We start from the raw sequence: 16,950 nt of genomic DNA, 5'->3' as shown, positions 1-16,950 counted from the left end.
TGACTGTGAATGCGTTCCTTTGTTTTATCATTTCAGTTGAAGCCCACACACTCCAAAATCACTTAACCGGCTTCTTGCTGAGATATACTTGTGATAACTTCTTTCTCTGTTGTCGTCACTCTTAAGATGGATTTCAATGTCATACTGCAGGGAATCTCTAAACCGGCGTTCTATAAGATAATGATGACAATTCAAAGTTATATATGTCTACACATAATGAAGGATCTCTAAAGGGACAATATCTGTCAGATAAATTCATGCACCACCTCCCTTTTACATTACTTAGCTATAAATGTTCTGATAGATACGTCCATTTAGATTTTCTGTTGTTTATTTATCAGATTTCTTTTGTAGTTTCATGCTTCAGAAAAAGACAAGCTTTGCGATTATGTGTCGTCTGTGTGTAGTGGGAAAGGCTAGGATGTGTGCGGGTGTGTGCTGTTGGCCCGTCCCCTCCTGGTCCTCCTATAAGAGCACACCAGAGTAAGAACGTCAGTAGCTCTTTAGAGACCAAACATAAAAAAATAGACATGCCATCCGACGGACTTCCAGCCTGTCATCCCAGACGCCTTCAGATTCTAAGAGGATTCATGCTGAAGGTAAGACTCTTCATGCACTTACCTAGAAACACATATTGCAACGGGATGCACCAGGATCAGGCTTTCAAATTAAAGACCATTACACCTGTTGCATGTTATCTGGATGTAGAATTTAGGGGGAAAAGACCACATCATGCTGCTTTTTTGTTTCGAGATGTTTAGAAAGACTCCACTGACGGTAAGAATCCATAAAAGCTGGTCAAAATAACTTTCCTCTTTTTTTGTGCTAAATGACTAGTTTGCATAGATGACTCAAATTACCTTTTGTGACCAACAATTACTGCCTCCAATGCAGGTTTTCATGTTAGGGAGCTATTATGACGTTGCTTTGTCGTGTGGGTTGTAGGAAAAAATAGATCCGCAATGCATGTCATCGTATCAAAAGGTCAAGACGATTAATGCTTTTGCAAAGTCATTTTCTGAGTCAGCAGATTTTTGTGTAGACTTAAAAATAAATTGGCATCAATGGTTCCATGAAGAACCTTTTACAACCATGGAACTATTGTACAAAAAGTTCTTTATAGTGGAAAAAGGTTATTCAAATGTTGACTAAAAGGTTCTTTGGGGAACCCAAATTGGTTCTTCTACGATCTTAAATATAAAGGTTCCAAAAGGGGGGGGCTTCACAGCAATGCCATAGAAGAACCACTTTTGGTTCCCCGAAGAACCTTTCAGTGAACAGTGCTTGAAAGAACCATTTCCATGAATGTTAAAGGTTCTTCAGGGCAATTATAACTTTCAGGGCACTGCCATTGTGACTTTTAGTACATGCTCTCAATTCAGTATGATTTGCAGAAAAAAATGCATCACGACTTGTATTCATTGCTTTGACAAAAAGGAGTACATCCCTCTGATAAGATGCAGCTGGCTGAGAGTTTGTTGTTCCTGTTGAAGCAGGTGCCCAGCTGGCGAAGTGTGTGCGTTCTCTACTCCCTGTACTGCGTCCTGATTCTGCCAGACGCTGGCGAAGCGGCCAAAGCACGCTGTGGACGGGAACTAGTCGCTGACCTGGAGTTTGTGTGTGGAGAGCGCGGCTTTTACAGAGGTCAGAGTCACCTACAATCTTCATCTTATATTTCTGATGTCCTGTATTTGGATACTGCAGAAACTAATGTTTTCAAAGATGTGTGTGATGATCATGTGGGTCAAAGGACAAACCGTTTGGTGAGGACACAGTGATATAGAAGTAACTTGCATGTCTCTAAATCTTTAATCTCACTCACAACATCATATTCATACCAGTGAATATCAGCGTATTAAAAGTGGCCTTGCCCTGAAGATACAGACAGTGGTATCAAGTCAAGCCCTTATCATTATGGTGCTGATGCAAATCACCCTAACAACCAATAGCAAACAGTAACTGTCTTCTGTTGTGGGTGGCCTGAAGTTATAGTTATTGATATAAAACACCCCATTAATGACAATACAATTTACCACACCCACATGTACTCTTGATTTGCCGTTGTTGAAATAAACATTTTTTTATTTCTACTAACTGAGGCCCTTTCACCCTGTTCCATATCCAAGGCCACCTTGATACGTTTCTCGTTCTCATTCACTCCTTTTCTCAAAAATAACATTATGACACGGTCTCAGTGACTCTTATTTCAATAATTTCACAAAAATTGGTATTGTTTGTCAATGACTTTTCACTCCTAATTGTAGGTGAAAGTTCAATAAAATAAAGAATTGATTTGATACAGAAATTTAAAAATAGAAGTCTTTACTGTCATCCATTTGTCGTATTTGCTGAGTAAAATAATTCATTTCTTTCAAAAGAAAAGTACTGACCCCAAGCAACTGATTGGTAGTGTATGTGTTCACCCCATTTTAACAGTTACAACTAACTCTTATAAACATGACTGGCATTAAAACCTTTAAAATGTTCCTCTGTGTCTGTTGGTGGTTAGGCAAACCTGGAGCAGCTCGTAGCGGCGGTCCTCGCTCTCGTGGGAAAGGGATCGTCGAGCAGTGTTGCGTGCGGGGATGTGACCTCCAGCATTTGGAGTCATACTGTGCCAAACCCAAGAGGGTGCGCCGCGACGTCCCTGCATCCCCGCAGCAGACTTTGGTGAGACTTCAACTCTATAGACAGTTAAAAAAAAACTTTGCAAGACAGTCTTCAGGAGCAGGGTTGAAGACCTCTTCTCCAAGCTTACAAAGGCATACAAAAGCCTATAGAAGACTGAAGACTCGCCTACCTTAAGTTTATTTCCAACTTGCTTCAGCTCACCTGAATGCATATTTTCAAGCGATCCTGAAGACCTTGATTTGCTGCTTCAGGTGTTTGAAGGTTTGAGGTTGGAACTAAACTCTGCAGGACAGTGGGTTGCCAGGACCAGGGTTGAAGACTTCTGGTTAGAGAAATAGTTGAAAAATTAATATTGTTGTTTACTCACTAGCCTATTTGACTTACTTTCTTCTGTGAAAAGGACACATTTAAAAAAAATATACTGGTCAGTGGTCACTCTTGCCCATTAAATTAAAGTAATTTAAATTGTTCATGTTATCTTAAGTCCATCATTAAAGTTCGATTGAGGGTTATCATCACGATATGATACCTTATAGACATTTTTTTTTTTTATTCTGGACTGGAGCTTGATAACCAGTCCTCATTTATTTTGATTACATTTAAGAAAAGTGTTAAAGATATAATTAAAATGTGTACCTTTTGTGTTGTATGGAAGAAAGAAACTCACATGTATTAATATTGCCAATTGTTTCAGCAAAGTAAAACCTTGCAACTTTGAAACCCAGCAAATTCCATGAAAATTATACACAATTCCTTTTTGTTTGTTGCAGGAAGATCAGTTTTGGCTGTTGTTTCAGCGGCGATACCAGAAGCTTGCAGGGATGAAGAGAGATGAGGAAGCTGCGTCTCATAGACTCAGAGAGCAGACGCTCTACCGGTGGAACAACAGAGATGCAGTATTACTAAACACCAACACACTCAACCGACCCCGTTCAACACACCAACATCCTTCCACTGAGAGAATGACATCAAGACCAACATTTATCCCCCACATCCGATAGTCATGGCTCTTTTTGGGATCTGCGTGGACTCTATGAATCATCTTCCTTTTCTAAGAAAGACTTTTCCGTCCTTGCAGAAGTATAAACTGAGGACTATTTAAGAGAAACTAGAAGGCAAGATGCCATGAAAGTGAAGAGTGGTGTGTGTGTTTGAACATGGCTTGTACTAGTTTCACATTTGTTGAATTGTATTTTTTCATTTTGTTTTCAGCTTCCCTCCTAGGCATTGACTTCTGGTTTGGGGTAAATGAGTTCAAAGCAAGTTGAAAGTGCAAGTTGAAAGAGTTTGTGTGCTACTCTTAGACTTGAAAGACTCAATATGGGAACACTGATGGCTTAAGTCATTTTGAATGTAAATGTGACGTTTTTATGAAAGATTACTGATATCAGTGAATATATTTTCTTAAATGTTTTTTATGGTTTATTTATGGTCAGTATATTACTGTATGATTAGGTTTTTCTAATACTTGTGAAATATCCAAATGAAAGCAGATTTGGAAAGAAACTTTAATTAAAAAAATATTGTGAGAACATTCTTTTCGTTTTATGGCAATATTTTTTAATGGCCATCATTTCCCAACACACTCTAATCAGCTTCAGTTTAACAATGCACTAAGACAGATTCCAGGAGCCTCATTTATAAAACGTGTGTACGCACAGATTTAATCTTAAAGTGTGCGTACGCTAAAATCCACACCAATGTTCATATTCATAAAAACGGTGTTTGATGTAAAAAACCGTAGACTGGTGCTTTATGTTAATGACATTAATTAGGCAGTGTTTACAAGGTGGAGAACTGAAAACATTCAGCTGCGCACAATTTCAAGATCTTTTGCGATTTATAAATTTCACTTCTGGAAGAGAGGCGTATGCATGTTTTTTTGTGCGTACGTTTGTTCTCTGAGCTTTCTATGCAGCATTTTACAAATGAGGCCCTAGATCTTAGAGAGAACTGTAGAATCCTGAAAGCTGCGTGTTTCTAAGGTTTTTCTAGATTACTAGACATCGTCCCAATGACCTCTAAGAAAAGAACATTATGGTGAATAAATAAAATCATCACAGCCTTGGTGTGTTATCACTCTCTAAACATGGAATACGTTTCTTTTTGGTATGCATTGGTGCAGTTTGGTGTTATGACTTGGATGTTCTTCACAAAGGTCTTTAGTAAGAGTGCAGTCAGAGGCATTTTTGACATTGCAGGAGAGCAGCACACAGCAACAATAAGAGAGTTAAACAAGCAAGAAGAACAAGGACAGGGCAAAAAAAAAGATGTTTAAACAAAGTCCCTTTAAGGCAAGTCATTTCACTCGGCGGTCGTCTTTGAATTAAATGTGATGACTTTACCAAATGGCAATTGGCTCTTTTATTTAGAAAGTGGGACTTATTCCACTATTGCACTTTCTCCCATTCATAGTAATTTGAATGCACCGTCTTTGTATATCTAAAGTCTTTGGCTTAAAACACTAATATTGCATTTGGGTTTTTGGTGGTATTACATGTTTAAGTAATATAAAGGGAACTGTGAGTGTTTTTACTCCCAGTCTACTATAAATTTGCCATCTTGTAGTATAAGAAATATATGTGCCAACTGTAATTGTACAATTAGAATATTTATATTAAGAAAAATAATTTTAGTTTTATAACACTTTCTTTAAGTCTAAGAATAATCTGTTTAGAGCAAGTCTAAGGGGGCGGTTAGAAGACACCGTTTTCAGCTAAAAAAGGTTTTAAAAAAGGCTAAACTTTTTATGCATTTTGGTCGTTCATTTACACGACACCGGCGTTTTGGGGGCCTGAAAACGCACATTTTTAAAATCAGGTTTCAAAGTTCAAGTTTTAGAAAGTGATACCGTTACTGTCTGTGTAAACTACAAAAAACATGAATTTGTGAAACCGGTGATGTCATGCGCATGTGTGTGCAGTCTATAGTAGGCGCAAAGTTTTTCTTTAGATCGCCAACTACTGGCCTTGCATGAATAATAATGTAAAAAGCGAGCTAGCATTCAAAAGCGATTTTAATACCCTGAATATTGATGGCAGCTCCTGATGCCTGCAAATATAATATAATTACCCATCTATATAATTGCGAGAGAATGCAAAAGCATTGAAATATATTTTTTCCATCACCATGTCCCTTTAGGGGCTCCGTAGAATGCATAATTTTCTGAACATAGTATTCGGCTTCAGGCACATCATTAGGTGTGTTCGACTTGAAGTGGCGCTGTGCAGACCGATTGGTGTATGACATAAAAGTACTGCGGGAGAGACTCGAAAGCAAACAGAGCGGTCTTCTCTCTAATCGCTTTTTGCAGTACTGTTGAGTTTATACACGGACTGATCTGCGTTCAAGTCGATCACACCTAATGATTTAAGAGAAATCCTAAAATCAGCTTTTACAATGTCATAACAGATAAATACAGGAAAATACTGGAATTATCCCCCGATTTTTCATGCGCAGGAGATGATGCATGTAAATACATTAAAGAGAGTAACTCAATTAAATGTAACCCTGCAGAGATACAAAGTTGGTCATGTATCGTTTTATGAGGTTTGTCCAGCTGAAAACACACTTCCTCTGCCCTTGAGCGATAAGAGGGGTGCTCGAGTTTATCTGGAGTTTCACAGGTGACATATCTGCAGCCTTTTAAGACACAGCACAGCTACACACACACACACACACACACACACACACACACACACACACACACACACACACACACACACACACACACACACACACACACACACACACACACACACACACACACACACACACACACACACACACACACACACACACACACACACACACACACACACTCTCTCTCTCTCTCTCTCTCTCTCTCTATTTGCACACATCATCTGCTAAATGTATAACTGTACATTTAATATGTATGTATAAGTTATCATTAAGTAACAGTGACATGCTGTCTGTTTAGTTTATCACTGTATGAAGTTGTTTCTTATTTGCATATCAAAGAGATTTTCATAATCTAAGAGCTCTGACATCATTTGTGTCTTGAAAATCATCACCACTGATTACAGCAGGAGATCTACCAGTCTTCTGGAGCTGAACTGGTCCCTTACACTACTGGTCAAAAGTTTGAGGTTGGTAAGATGTATAATGCTTTTAATAGAAGTCTCTTATGTTCACCAAGGATGCATGTATTTGATTAATAATATAGTGAAAACAGCAATATTGTGAAATATTATTACAATTTAAAATAACTGTTTTCTATAAAAAAAATATTTTAAGACATAATTGATCCTGTCATGACAGCTTAATTTTCAGCATCTTTCAGATTTTGATCATTCAGAAATCATTATATGATGAATTGATGCTCACAAAACATTTCTTAGTATCAATGTTAGTAAATATATATATTTTTCCATGATTCTTTGATGAACAAAAAGCATTTATTTGACTTATAGCGCTAACTGCTTGACCAATTTAATTCATCCTTGCTGAATAAAAGTATTAGCCTACTTTAAAATAAATATATCATGTACAGATCACTCTTGATTTGTCAGGAAGAGGCTGAAACCTGTAACCATCGGAGTAGTATTTCAATAAATGTGTTTCCCAGGCCTTGACCATTTTGCGATATCAGCATCACATTTTTTATTTTCAGATGTGCGAGGTGGAGATGGTTTTATAACGCTGAAACAAACTTACAGCTGCTTCAGTCTTAGATAAGAAAAACATTCACATCACAATACTCAGTTTTCCCTTCTGCGTCAGAGTCTGATAACAGCGCTCACTCTCCCGTTCTGGAGACGGACCAAATCTCCGGGCCACTGTGGTCAGGATAAACATGCCCTTTTAGCTCTTGAAAAAAATGACTGGGCAATATTGCCTATTTTTGTTGCTCTAAGTTGACAACGTTTCTATCAGAAATGCATTTAATAATCATTAGCACTGGTGAAATGGTATTTGAAGAAAGAAACCGCAAGAAAAGGAATACAAATGTTCATGACTTTGAGAAAACTTTTCAGACACATGGCAGATTTTTACCTGAAAACATTGGTCTGAAACATTTGAATTAATTAGCATTTTAACAATCTATTCATGTCACCACCTAGCTCCACAGGAAAAGTCAAAGCATGTAAATAGACTAAACTGACTGAAAAATCTTAACCTTGTGAGCAAATAAAAAGGAGAAATTAACTCTCAAGGTCCTTTTATAGGCCAAAAACCATTCTGAGACTGAGAAAAAGCTAAGAAAGTCACATAAATGTATCCTATCTAAGAAAATATATTTACAATGCTCTGCGCAAACAACAATATCATGGTGTTTTCGGATTTGATTGTTTAGAGCTAATGCAATAAACAACTGACTGTTCTACATTAGCTGTTTAAACATGGCCCACTTTTATTTATTTTATCTGTTAAAGAGACTTTGGACATGTGATTTTCCGTAAATCAGTCAGATTTTGATCTGGGATCTATGTAAATACAGAATCAACATGTTAGCAAACATCTGTGTAATGATTTATCAATTATCAGTGGGAAGAAAACAGCAAGTGGACTAGACAGATCTGCCAAACAGACAGACATTTCATGGGCTTGAAGCTTCTTCCATTTGAAAGTATATCTGCGTAAGTTGTTTTTCTTTATTGCTTACAAAGAAATTTTGCTTTATATTTATTTTCCCTTTTCTTACAATACATTTATATTAGCAATTACTAATATATATATTGTACATTTATTATGAATAAAAACTGTTTGGACATGCTCTGTTCTTACTTGTAAGGTTATTCAGAGATATTGTGAATGTTTCTGAGACATATGTAGGCATGGTGAACATTAAATGTGTGAGTCTTTAAATTGCAGAATTGTTTTTCTTTTCTCTCCAGGACAGAATCCAACACTATGTACCGCATCCTCCTGTTGCTCTGTGCAGGTGTAAGTAAATGACAGAGATGAGGACTTTTACTCAGTATTTTTTTTATTAGAACAATTAAATGTTTCCATGTTTTTTTGTTTAATAAATTGTGATTAAACAAGTGACTATTTTTAATATTTAATGAATCAGTTGTTGGTTGCTTGGTCTATACCGGGCGGGAGCTGCTCACTGCAAAACTTCAAAAGCCAGTAGGATCATCCCATCATAATATGATATCGGATTAATCGAGATTCTCGTTGCGTACCGTCGCATTCTATTTCAGATCTAGCTTTGTCCACGCGCTTCTTCCAGCCAGGGTTATTATAGTAGCCTAGGCTAGTTAACTAAAACTAAAAACATGAGAAACATTTTCGTTACTTGAAAGGATCACAGAGTAGTTATAGGAACTCAGTTATAGGTACTAGCCATCTGGGCGGTCCCCTGAGAACAAAATTTTCCCCAAGGGCCGTTTTCTTGGGCTGTGTTCTAGTCCACTTTTAGACACGCACTTGCGAACTTCCCTAAGCACTTCCCCTCGGGGGAATCCCTGCCGCCATTTTGAAGTGAGTTCCACTTCGTGAAATGGACGAGGGAAGTTTATATGGACAGACCCTCGTTCCCTCGATTTTGACCGAGGGAGCGAGTCTACTTCATATGTACACTTCAGGCACCTATATGTCCCACAATGCAGTACGATTGTGACGTCACCACAAATCTCGTCTAATCACCACCACAACAAACAACTCTATGATATATTAATTAGGTATTTTTTTTATTTAAAACAACCCTATATACATTTGGATGCTGAATTAAACAAATTATAAAAAAAAAATAAAAATGTAAAAAATAAATCAACTCCATAGCTGATTCTAAGTGATCAAGGGCATTGGACGTTCCAATTCAGCACATTGCAGTTTCCGCCAGTAGTGGGCACTCGTGCAACGTAAGCAATGACGTACATCCGAGTGAACGAGACGGAGGGAAGATAGCGAGTGAAGGACATGACAATTTTGGACTGGAACCAAAGCCCGTCTACGGAGAGCCTGTTCACTCCAACGCCCTATTAAGTCCTATTGGTTGTAGTTCCAATCAGAGTTCCACTGGGGGCGCTCGCCATGAGTGCAAAATGAATGGGAGTCAATGGGGCTAGATGGCTAAATTTGTCTCTTTCACCCGATTGCCGTTGAGAAATCTCAGATTTGATTGTAGGTTTTGCAAGTTCAACATGGGTTATAGGTCGAAAGTTGAATGAACGAGTACTTATGTCCTTTCGATTTCTTACAGGTTGAGTTGTTGTTGCCCTGCTAATGAACACTGATTGGTCAGTGAAGGACTGATTACGACCAGAGATACTGCTTGATGGCATCGTGGCATCAGAAGCGGGACCAGAAACAAACAAAACAAAAACTCTTCTAGAACGTGTATTTACCTGTGTCAGCTGTGTTGTCGATGCCTCGAGAGAAAAGAAAGTGCAGAGCGCGAAAGCACCAAAGTGACTGAAGGATTGCCGTGAAGCAGTATCTCTGGTCGTACGATGTGTATGACGTCATTGACATTTTGAAAGACTTTTTAAAGCAAATAAGTTACTCTAAAAAATCTAACACCAAGCAATGTGTAATTTCTTTGCATCCCCTTTCGAAAACAACATTCAAATTACTAGACAAAAAATTATATCCTGAGAAAAGTGGATTTTGAGGGGTATAGCGCCATAGACTTCCTATGCCATCACTTACGTCCCGCCGCTCTGGTTGTTGTGCGGGACTTTTATTTTGAAGGTGCAGAGCGGCAAAGCCTCAGCACACAGCGCTTCCATTCTCCGTCTTCATTGGTATTCGATCTGTTGAACAGTCATCTAATGTGTTATTATTGGATAGAACTGTTAAACAAAGAAAGTAAACTTTATATGAAAAAGTATTATAGCGTTGTATGTGGTTGATGCCCAATGTTTCTAGCAGAGCAGAAATATAATCATGTTTCGGTTGGTCCCTTCAAAGTCACATTCGATTTCCTCAGTAAAGGTTGAGAAGTAACGTTAGTTGGACTTTGGCGTCGGACCATCTGCTGTTTCCATGTTCTTGGAGAACATAGGCTATATAAACGTGTTAACATGGCTTTTTAAAAATGATGGGTGCCGATGTTTCGCATTTTTCGGCCAATACACGTCACTAGCCGCGTTTCCATTACCCTTAAAATTGCGAATTGAAATTGCGAATTGAAAATACGCCCAATGGAAACACGTCAATTTCGCAAAAACTCCCATTTATCGGGAGTATATATTTATTTATATTGGGTGCTACCACAGAAACCGAAAATTCTCGGGCCAGCAGCATTTGTCCAAATTTCAATCTTAACCATTGTATTTCATCAGAAACGATCTGAAAACAGGGCTTTAAGTGTAAAATACCGAACTTGTCCTTTAATGGAAACGCCGTCATTTCGCATTAGTTTTTTGTCAACATTTAGAAAAAAATCGCAAACGTTTTGCGCAAATCTGTAAATGGAAACGCGCCTACTGGTAGTTCCTATTGTGCCGGGTTAGACCATACTCTGAATCAGGACCCAATTTTAGTCCCCCCAAAAGGCATAACTAAAATCATTCCCAGTTCCCGCGGTGCGAAAACATTTCATGTAACGCTTTTTTATTGCCAATGTGTGAAAAGCTTGTAACGAAACATAAAAAAACGAGACCTTCCCCGGCATTCTATGTTGTCTGTGAAAGCATGTGTAGACTAATTATTATGTGAATTGTGAAGGAATCGGGACGTTTTTGCCGGGAAAATCAATGTTACATTTACGCGCGCTTCCGAGAGGGAAACGATCTACACAAGAGACGAATCCTTAATGTTGAGGATAATCCCGAAAGACTGTAGCGCCAATGTGTCATGCAAAGAAAAGGGATTAATAGCCAAATCTATATAGGCTAGTCTAAAAACCTATACTTTATTGTCAAACTAATAGTGTAATTTGAATTACCTCATCTGTCGACATGATGGCAGTAAATTGCAGAGCTGGTGCAAACATATCAACACATCGCTTTGATTAGATGATCACGCTGTCATTTTGTTGTGATTATTTTGTTATTGAGAGAAGTCATCAGCTCTCAGCAGCGTGGCCGGCGTCGGGAGGTTTATCGCTGCAAAAGTATTTCCAACTTCTTTTTACTTCTAAGTGGAGAACGAAAAATTACTTCGCAGTTAGTATATCGGGGCCTTGAATCACGTTTACTTCAGTCTCTTCACGTGTGCGCGAGACTGCGAGGCGAGCACGAGCAGTAAGTTGCTGGCTGCAGTTCACTTAACGGCCACCGGTGTCGCTAACAAGGGTTTCTGAATTCTATATCCCCTATGAAATAAAATGAACTTGTAATTTACTCACCCTCCTGTTTTTACAAACTAGCTTGACTTTATTCAATGGAAAATTATTACAATTTCAGCCTGTTCCTTATTGGCTTCACATATATCACAAAAGTTTATTTTAATTTTTATTAACAACCACTTTTATCATACAGTAATGGTGCTTTTACAATCTCCCCTTTCTTCAGCTTTTCCTGTGTACCTGCGACATCTCTGTCCTGCTAAACTCCAGTATTTCCCTTCCTTGTCTTCCTGACGACGCTCCTACACTGGTTGACTCTACATACACCTGGAGCTTCACGTCTGATCAGACACAGGAGCAGCACATACTAGAGGAGAAGAGTCACATCTTGAACCTCAGAAGCCTAAATACCACTGGCAGTGGACAGTACAAGTGTGTGCAGGAAGGCTATAAAGGAGAGGATCGTGTGAGGTTGAGCAGAACATTCACGATACGCGTGGAAGGTTAGAAGGTTTTCTTAACAGTGAAGAGAGCTTGTCAAACATCATCTCATTGATGACTTTTAATCTCAGAAGTCAATTAATAAACTAAACTCTTTTTTTCTTCTTCTCAGCGCCCCCAGTTGTTCAGGAATGGCGGGTCATCAAAGTAGAAGCTAAGAATGATGCCACGCTTCCATGCCAGGTTGCCAAATTTCTCTCTTCCAGAGAAACGAAATCACCCCCTGTTGTCTGGAAACGAGAGAAAGAAGAAGAAGTGGTGCTTCTCAAGCCTGACAAAGACACAGACAGCCAAGGAGAGAGAGACCTGACACCTCAGAGAGTTTTCTGGGACACCAGGCCTGACGAACAAGACTGGGCGATTAAAATTAGTCAGGCCAGAGAGGAAGACGCTGGGATGTACCAGTGTGTCATAACAGATTCACCTAAGATCCTGTTTGTGGAGCTGGAAGTGCAACGTACTCCATTTAGACACTTATTTAAAAAATATTTATAAATTCTGTCTGTTTAAATATTATTCTTGCATTTTATTTGAAATTAAATAATTTAATTTAAAAATAAATTTTATTTATAAATTATGTCAGTTTTAATATTCTTACATACTAAATTTTTTTTAAGTATTTTTTTTAATATAATGTGTTTAAATTCTGTTTTAACATTATTCTTAAATTTTATTTAGGAATAAAGAAATTATTTAATTAAGAACATTTATAAAAATGTTTTATTTTTCTTACATTTTACTTAATTTATAAATAAATTCATTTTCTCATTTTTAAAATTAGTTTATTTTTGTGCGCTTTAATATTATTCTTACTATTTAGGAGTTAAAAAATAAGTTATGTAGTTAGTTAAAAAGTATAATGAGTTAAAATAGATGTTATATAAGAATATCTGTTTATAATTTATGCTTGCATACAACATGAGTTTCAGAGCAGAGCGTTTAGGTTGGAATTCACATAAAAGTTATTTTTATATCTTAAATCACATCCTTTTGGAATGAAATCACTTGTTTTTCTCATCAAGGTAACCCTTTCCCACTGTTTAATTTTTAGCCCCTCCTCCACCGCCCTGCCTTGGCCACACCGACCCATGGGAGGCCTGTTTGGATCCAGACAGCAGATCAGGGAGGGCAGTCGTGCAGGAATCACTCAGAGAATTCTCCACCTCTGTGTACAGCAATCTTAAAGGTTCAGAACCCAAAACCAACTTGATCTTCTCCCCAGTCAGCATTGCTGTAGCTCTTTATAACTTGCTTTTGGGTAAGAATGAACGTCATAGTCAACAAAAGGCTACACATTGTACTTTGTTGACCTGCTGAGCCTCTTCTTTCTCTTGCCCTCTTTGCAAGGTGCTCGAGCTGAGACCAGGACACATTTGGAAGATACTCTCAAGCTTCCTCCAAAATTCTCCTGCTCGCATTCTGAAATAAAGAATCTGAAACAAGTGATAAAGGACTCGCTGAAAATGGCCTCTGCCATGTATTATTCCCCAGGTAGACACAGAACATATACTAATAGGTTAAGATAAGCCCTCTCCTTGTGAAAAAGTAGTATACTTTAGCAGACTTTTAAAGAAATAATATTTCTTAAGTGCAAACTGAATGTAATGTTTTCTGACACTTAATTGCATGTTATGTACAATGAAAATGTACAATATATAGTATTATAGTTTACATTTATATTCAATGCAATTAGTTAAACTTAAGAGTTTTGTTGACCCGCTTAAGTAGGACTTAAATAAATCTTTACATTTTACATAATTCTATTGTCTATGAAACATGCTACACCGCACTTTATTTATGGTAAACTAAAATATACTTTAATGTAATTTTTCTTGTAACTTGTATGTCATGTATTGGTATTTATGTATTATTGTAATTACTATTACTATTACAATTAGTAGTATTATTATTAGTAACTATTTAATACATAAAAAATGTAATACATATCAAATATTAAAATCAAATACTTTACATGTGCTTTAGTCAACATCAAAATACGTGTACTTTAAAGTAGAATAGGTTTAGGATTAGGGTTAGTTGCACAAATTATGCTTAATTTATAGTTATAACTACATGTAACAAGGAAACTGTAAAATAGTGGTACCAAATATACTTTAAATTACAAGTAAGTGAACAACTTTTTCGCTAGGGTCTTCTAGGGTGATGCTTCAATTACAGCAATGCAGTAGTTAAATCAGAATCACTTATTCTGGACTTCATTTGAATACTTCATAATATAATAGTGCAGGAAGTCATAGCATAGCTGCATGTTTGTCATGTCCATAGCCCTGAAAAGTTTTATTTCCTTATAGAGCTACAGTTGGGAGAAGCTTTTATCAACCAATCACTGGAGTTCTATGATGCCATTCCACAGAAGCTGACCAATGACAGCGATCTAAACGTGAAGCTCATCAATAAATGGGTGGAAGATAAGACAAACAAGAAAATCACTGAGTTAATTAAAGAGGTGGATCCCTCAACTTCATTTGTTCTGTTAAATGCCGTCTACTTTAATGGTAAGTGAGTAAACTGACACTATTCCGGCTTCTGAATACTTTACCTATTTCTTTTTTATGAGACTGTGTTAGTGTTTCTTTGTGCTTTACAGGTAAATGGAAGACACTATTTGAGTCCACAAAGAAACGGGACAATTTCACTACATTTTCTGATGAGGCCAAAGATGTTTCGACTCTCTACAGCTCTAAATACAGGCTTCAAATGAGCTACTTGAAAAGTTTAAAGGCTGAGGTAAGTATTGCAATGAATGCACAAGGATCATTCTCAGGAAACGGTGCTATTTATGACCCTTTGACTTGATCCCTGATATTATTAACATGATACTGAACTTAATCACATTGTTTTATAGATTTACCTTGTTTAGTGTATAATGCAAAAATAATAACGTTCTTTGCATTCACCATATTTTACAAATATTATTAAAAAAAGATCAGCTTGATCCGCGTCATATTTCTTAGTGCTGTCAGATCGATTAATCGAGAAGTCTTTATCAGTGCCCCAATCAAGCTCAATATTTCAGTGATTACATTTTCTCTGAAAAATTTGCTTAAGTAAAGAAACAAAATTTACTAGATACTAGTGTGGTTTGCTGGAATGATATCTGCTAGTTAAGGCAGTTTTTACACTAATCGCCATATTCCTTTGTATAGTTTAATCATCTATAGATAAATAAAAAATTAATACAATTAAGAATACAATTTAAATTTAAATTATGTAATGAAATATATTAAAAATGAATAAACAAATAATAAAAATCTAAATAACAAATGATTAAAAATAATTCATTATTTAAACATTATTTAATTTTTTATTATGATTTATTTAATTTTTTTATAAAATTGTACATAATTTCCTGAAAATGAACAACAAGCTTATGCACTGTATTTGTACAAATACAAACACATACACTGCAGAACTATCTCTCCAGGTAGGAAAGTTCCCTCTTACAGGCAAAAACAGCCTGTACATACTGCTCCCGCCCACATCGTCAGAAAAGGACTTCTTATTGATGGAGAACAGTATAAACTACAATACTATTGAAGAAATGGTTTCCGAGATGAACAAAATGCCAATCCAAACTGCTGAGGTCACACTGCCTATAATTAAGCTGACAGAGACCACACCACTGGAGGATTTACTGAGGAATCTGGGTAAGAATGTCGCTTTATTTACTCCAAAATGCTGAAGCTAGAATGTAAAAATTCTGTCATCATTTACTCATCTTCATATCATTCCAAACCTCTCAGTAGGAGACATTTTTACAAATATACAGTTTTATTTTCCATACAACGAAAATATAATCATTATCAAATTATGCACTACAGGATAACTTTGTGTGAGGAAAAGACAGAAATGAAACCTGACAAGTCGTTATTCACTGAAAATCTTCTAAAAAATCTTTCTCACATAAAGCTATGATCTGGCTTCAGATAACTTGGAATAGTGCAGGAATCAAATGGACCACTTTTATCATAGGTTTATGATCATTTTAGTCCTTTTCGGAGCCTGACAACAATGAACTGTCATTGTATGGAAATAGGAAGCATGTATACTATAAAAGTTCTCATTTTGTTTTCCATGAAAAAAAATGAGGATGAGTAAATCATGACAGAATTCTCCTCACCTCTCCTCTCCTCAGGTTTGTCAGATCTCTTCTCAAATCCTAACTTGTGTGGAATGTTTCCGGATGAATCTGAAGCATTCATCTCAGATGTTCGTCATAGCGCTTTTTTCTCGCTCACGGAGAAGGGAGTGGAGGCCGCCGCAGCCACAAGCATTTCTTATTCTCGCTCCTTCTCTACATTCTCGGCTTTACGGCCCTTCGTTCTGATACTGTGGAACGATGAGGCTGCCATTCCTCTTTTCATGGGAAGAATTATTGATCCATAAATAAAAAAAGAGAGAGAAAGACATCACAGTAGTGTTCTGCCATAAAAAAAAAATACTGAAACTTTCTGTTGTACATTCATTCATTCATTTATCACAAACAAATGCAAATGTAACAATATCATGTTATGCATAGAATAAGAATGCATGCAGAATCTCTGTCATTAAAGATGTACTTTACATCATGCATTCATGGGTTAATATTGTTCACT

General features: G+C 37.0%; 2 protein-coding genes and 1 long non-coding RNA gene across 3 annotated transcripts; 2 read left to right on the top strand and 1 right to left on the bottom strand.

The window, feature by feature from the left end:
* The first annotated feature begins 52 nt into the window (after window positions 1-52).
* Window positions 53-4,167, top strand: igf3 (insulin-like growth factor 3). The gene is made up of 4 exons (XM_082187322.1): window positions 53-599; window positions 1,497-1,644; window positions 2,510-2,670; window positions 3,402-4,167. Exons 1-4 carry the CDS (start codon window positions 531-533, stop codon window positions 3,630-3,632), a joined length of 609 nt encoding a protein of 202 aa, XP_082043448.1. The 5' UTR covers window positions 53-530; the 3' UTR covers window positions 3,633-4,167.
* LOC309511944 lies at window positions 2,563-7,278 on the bottom strand. The gene is made up of 4 exons (XR_014210829.1): window positions 7,143-7,278; window positions 3,268-3,502; window positions 2,801-2,953; window positions 2,563-2,684 (listed from the first exon to the last, which is right to left on the bottom strand). It is a non-coding gene; the product is annotated as an uncharacterized lncRNA (long non-coding RNA).
* serping1 (serpin peptidase inhibitor, clade G (C1 inhibitor), member 1) lies at window positions 6,079-16,927 on the top strand. Its single transcript, XM_082187306.1, has 12 exons — window positions 6,079-6,257; window positions 6,681-6,744; window positions 8,140-8,231; window positions 8,490-8,538; window positions 12,060-12,336; window positions 12,447-12,791; window positions 13,386-13,592; window positions 13,682-13,825; window positions 14,647-14,850; window positions 14,943-15,082; window positions 15,780-16,002; window positions 16,491-16,927. The coding sequence occupies exons 1-12, from the start codon at window positions 6,094-6,096 to the stop codon at window positions 16,739-16,741; spliced, it is 2,160 nt and encodes a 719-aa protein (XP_082043432.1). The 5' UTR covers window positions 6,079-6,093; the 3' UTR covers window positions 16,742-16,927.
* The last annotated feature ends 23 nt before the right edge of the window (window positions 16,928-16,950 follow it).

Source organism: Leuciscus leuciscus (genome assembly GCF_965113295.1).
Source record: "Leuciscus leuciscus genome assembly, chromosome: 13".
Taxonomy (NCBI): domain Eukaryota; kingdom Metazoa; phylum Chordata; class Actinopteri; order Cypriniformes; family Leuciscidae; genus Leuciscus; species Leuciscus leuciscus.
This window is presented reverse-complemented; position numbering and strand designations above follow the sequence as displayed.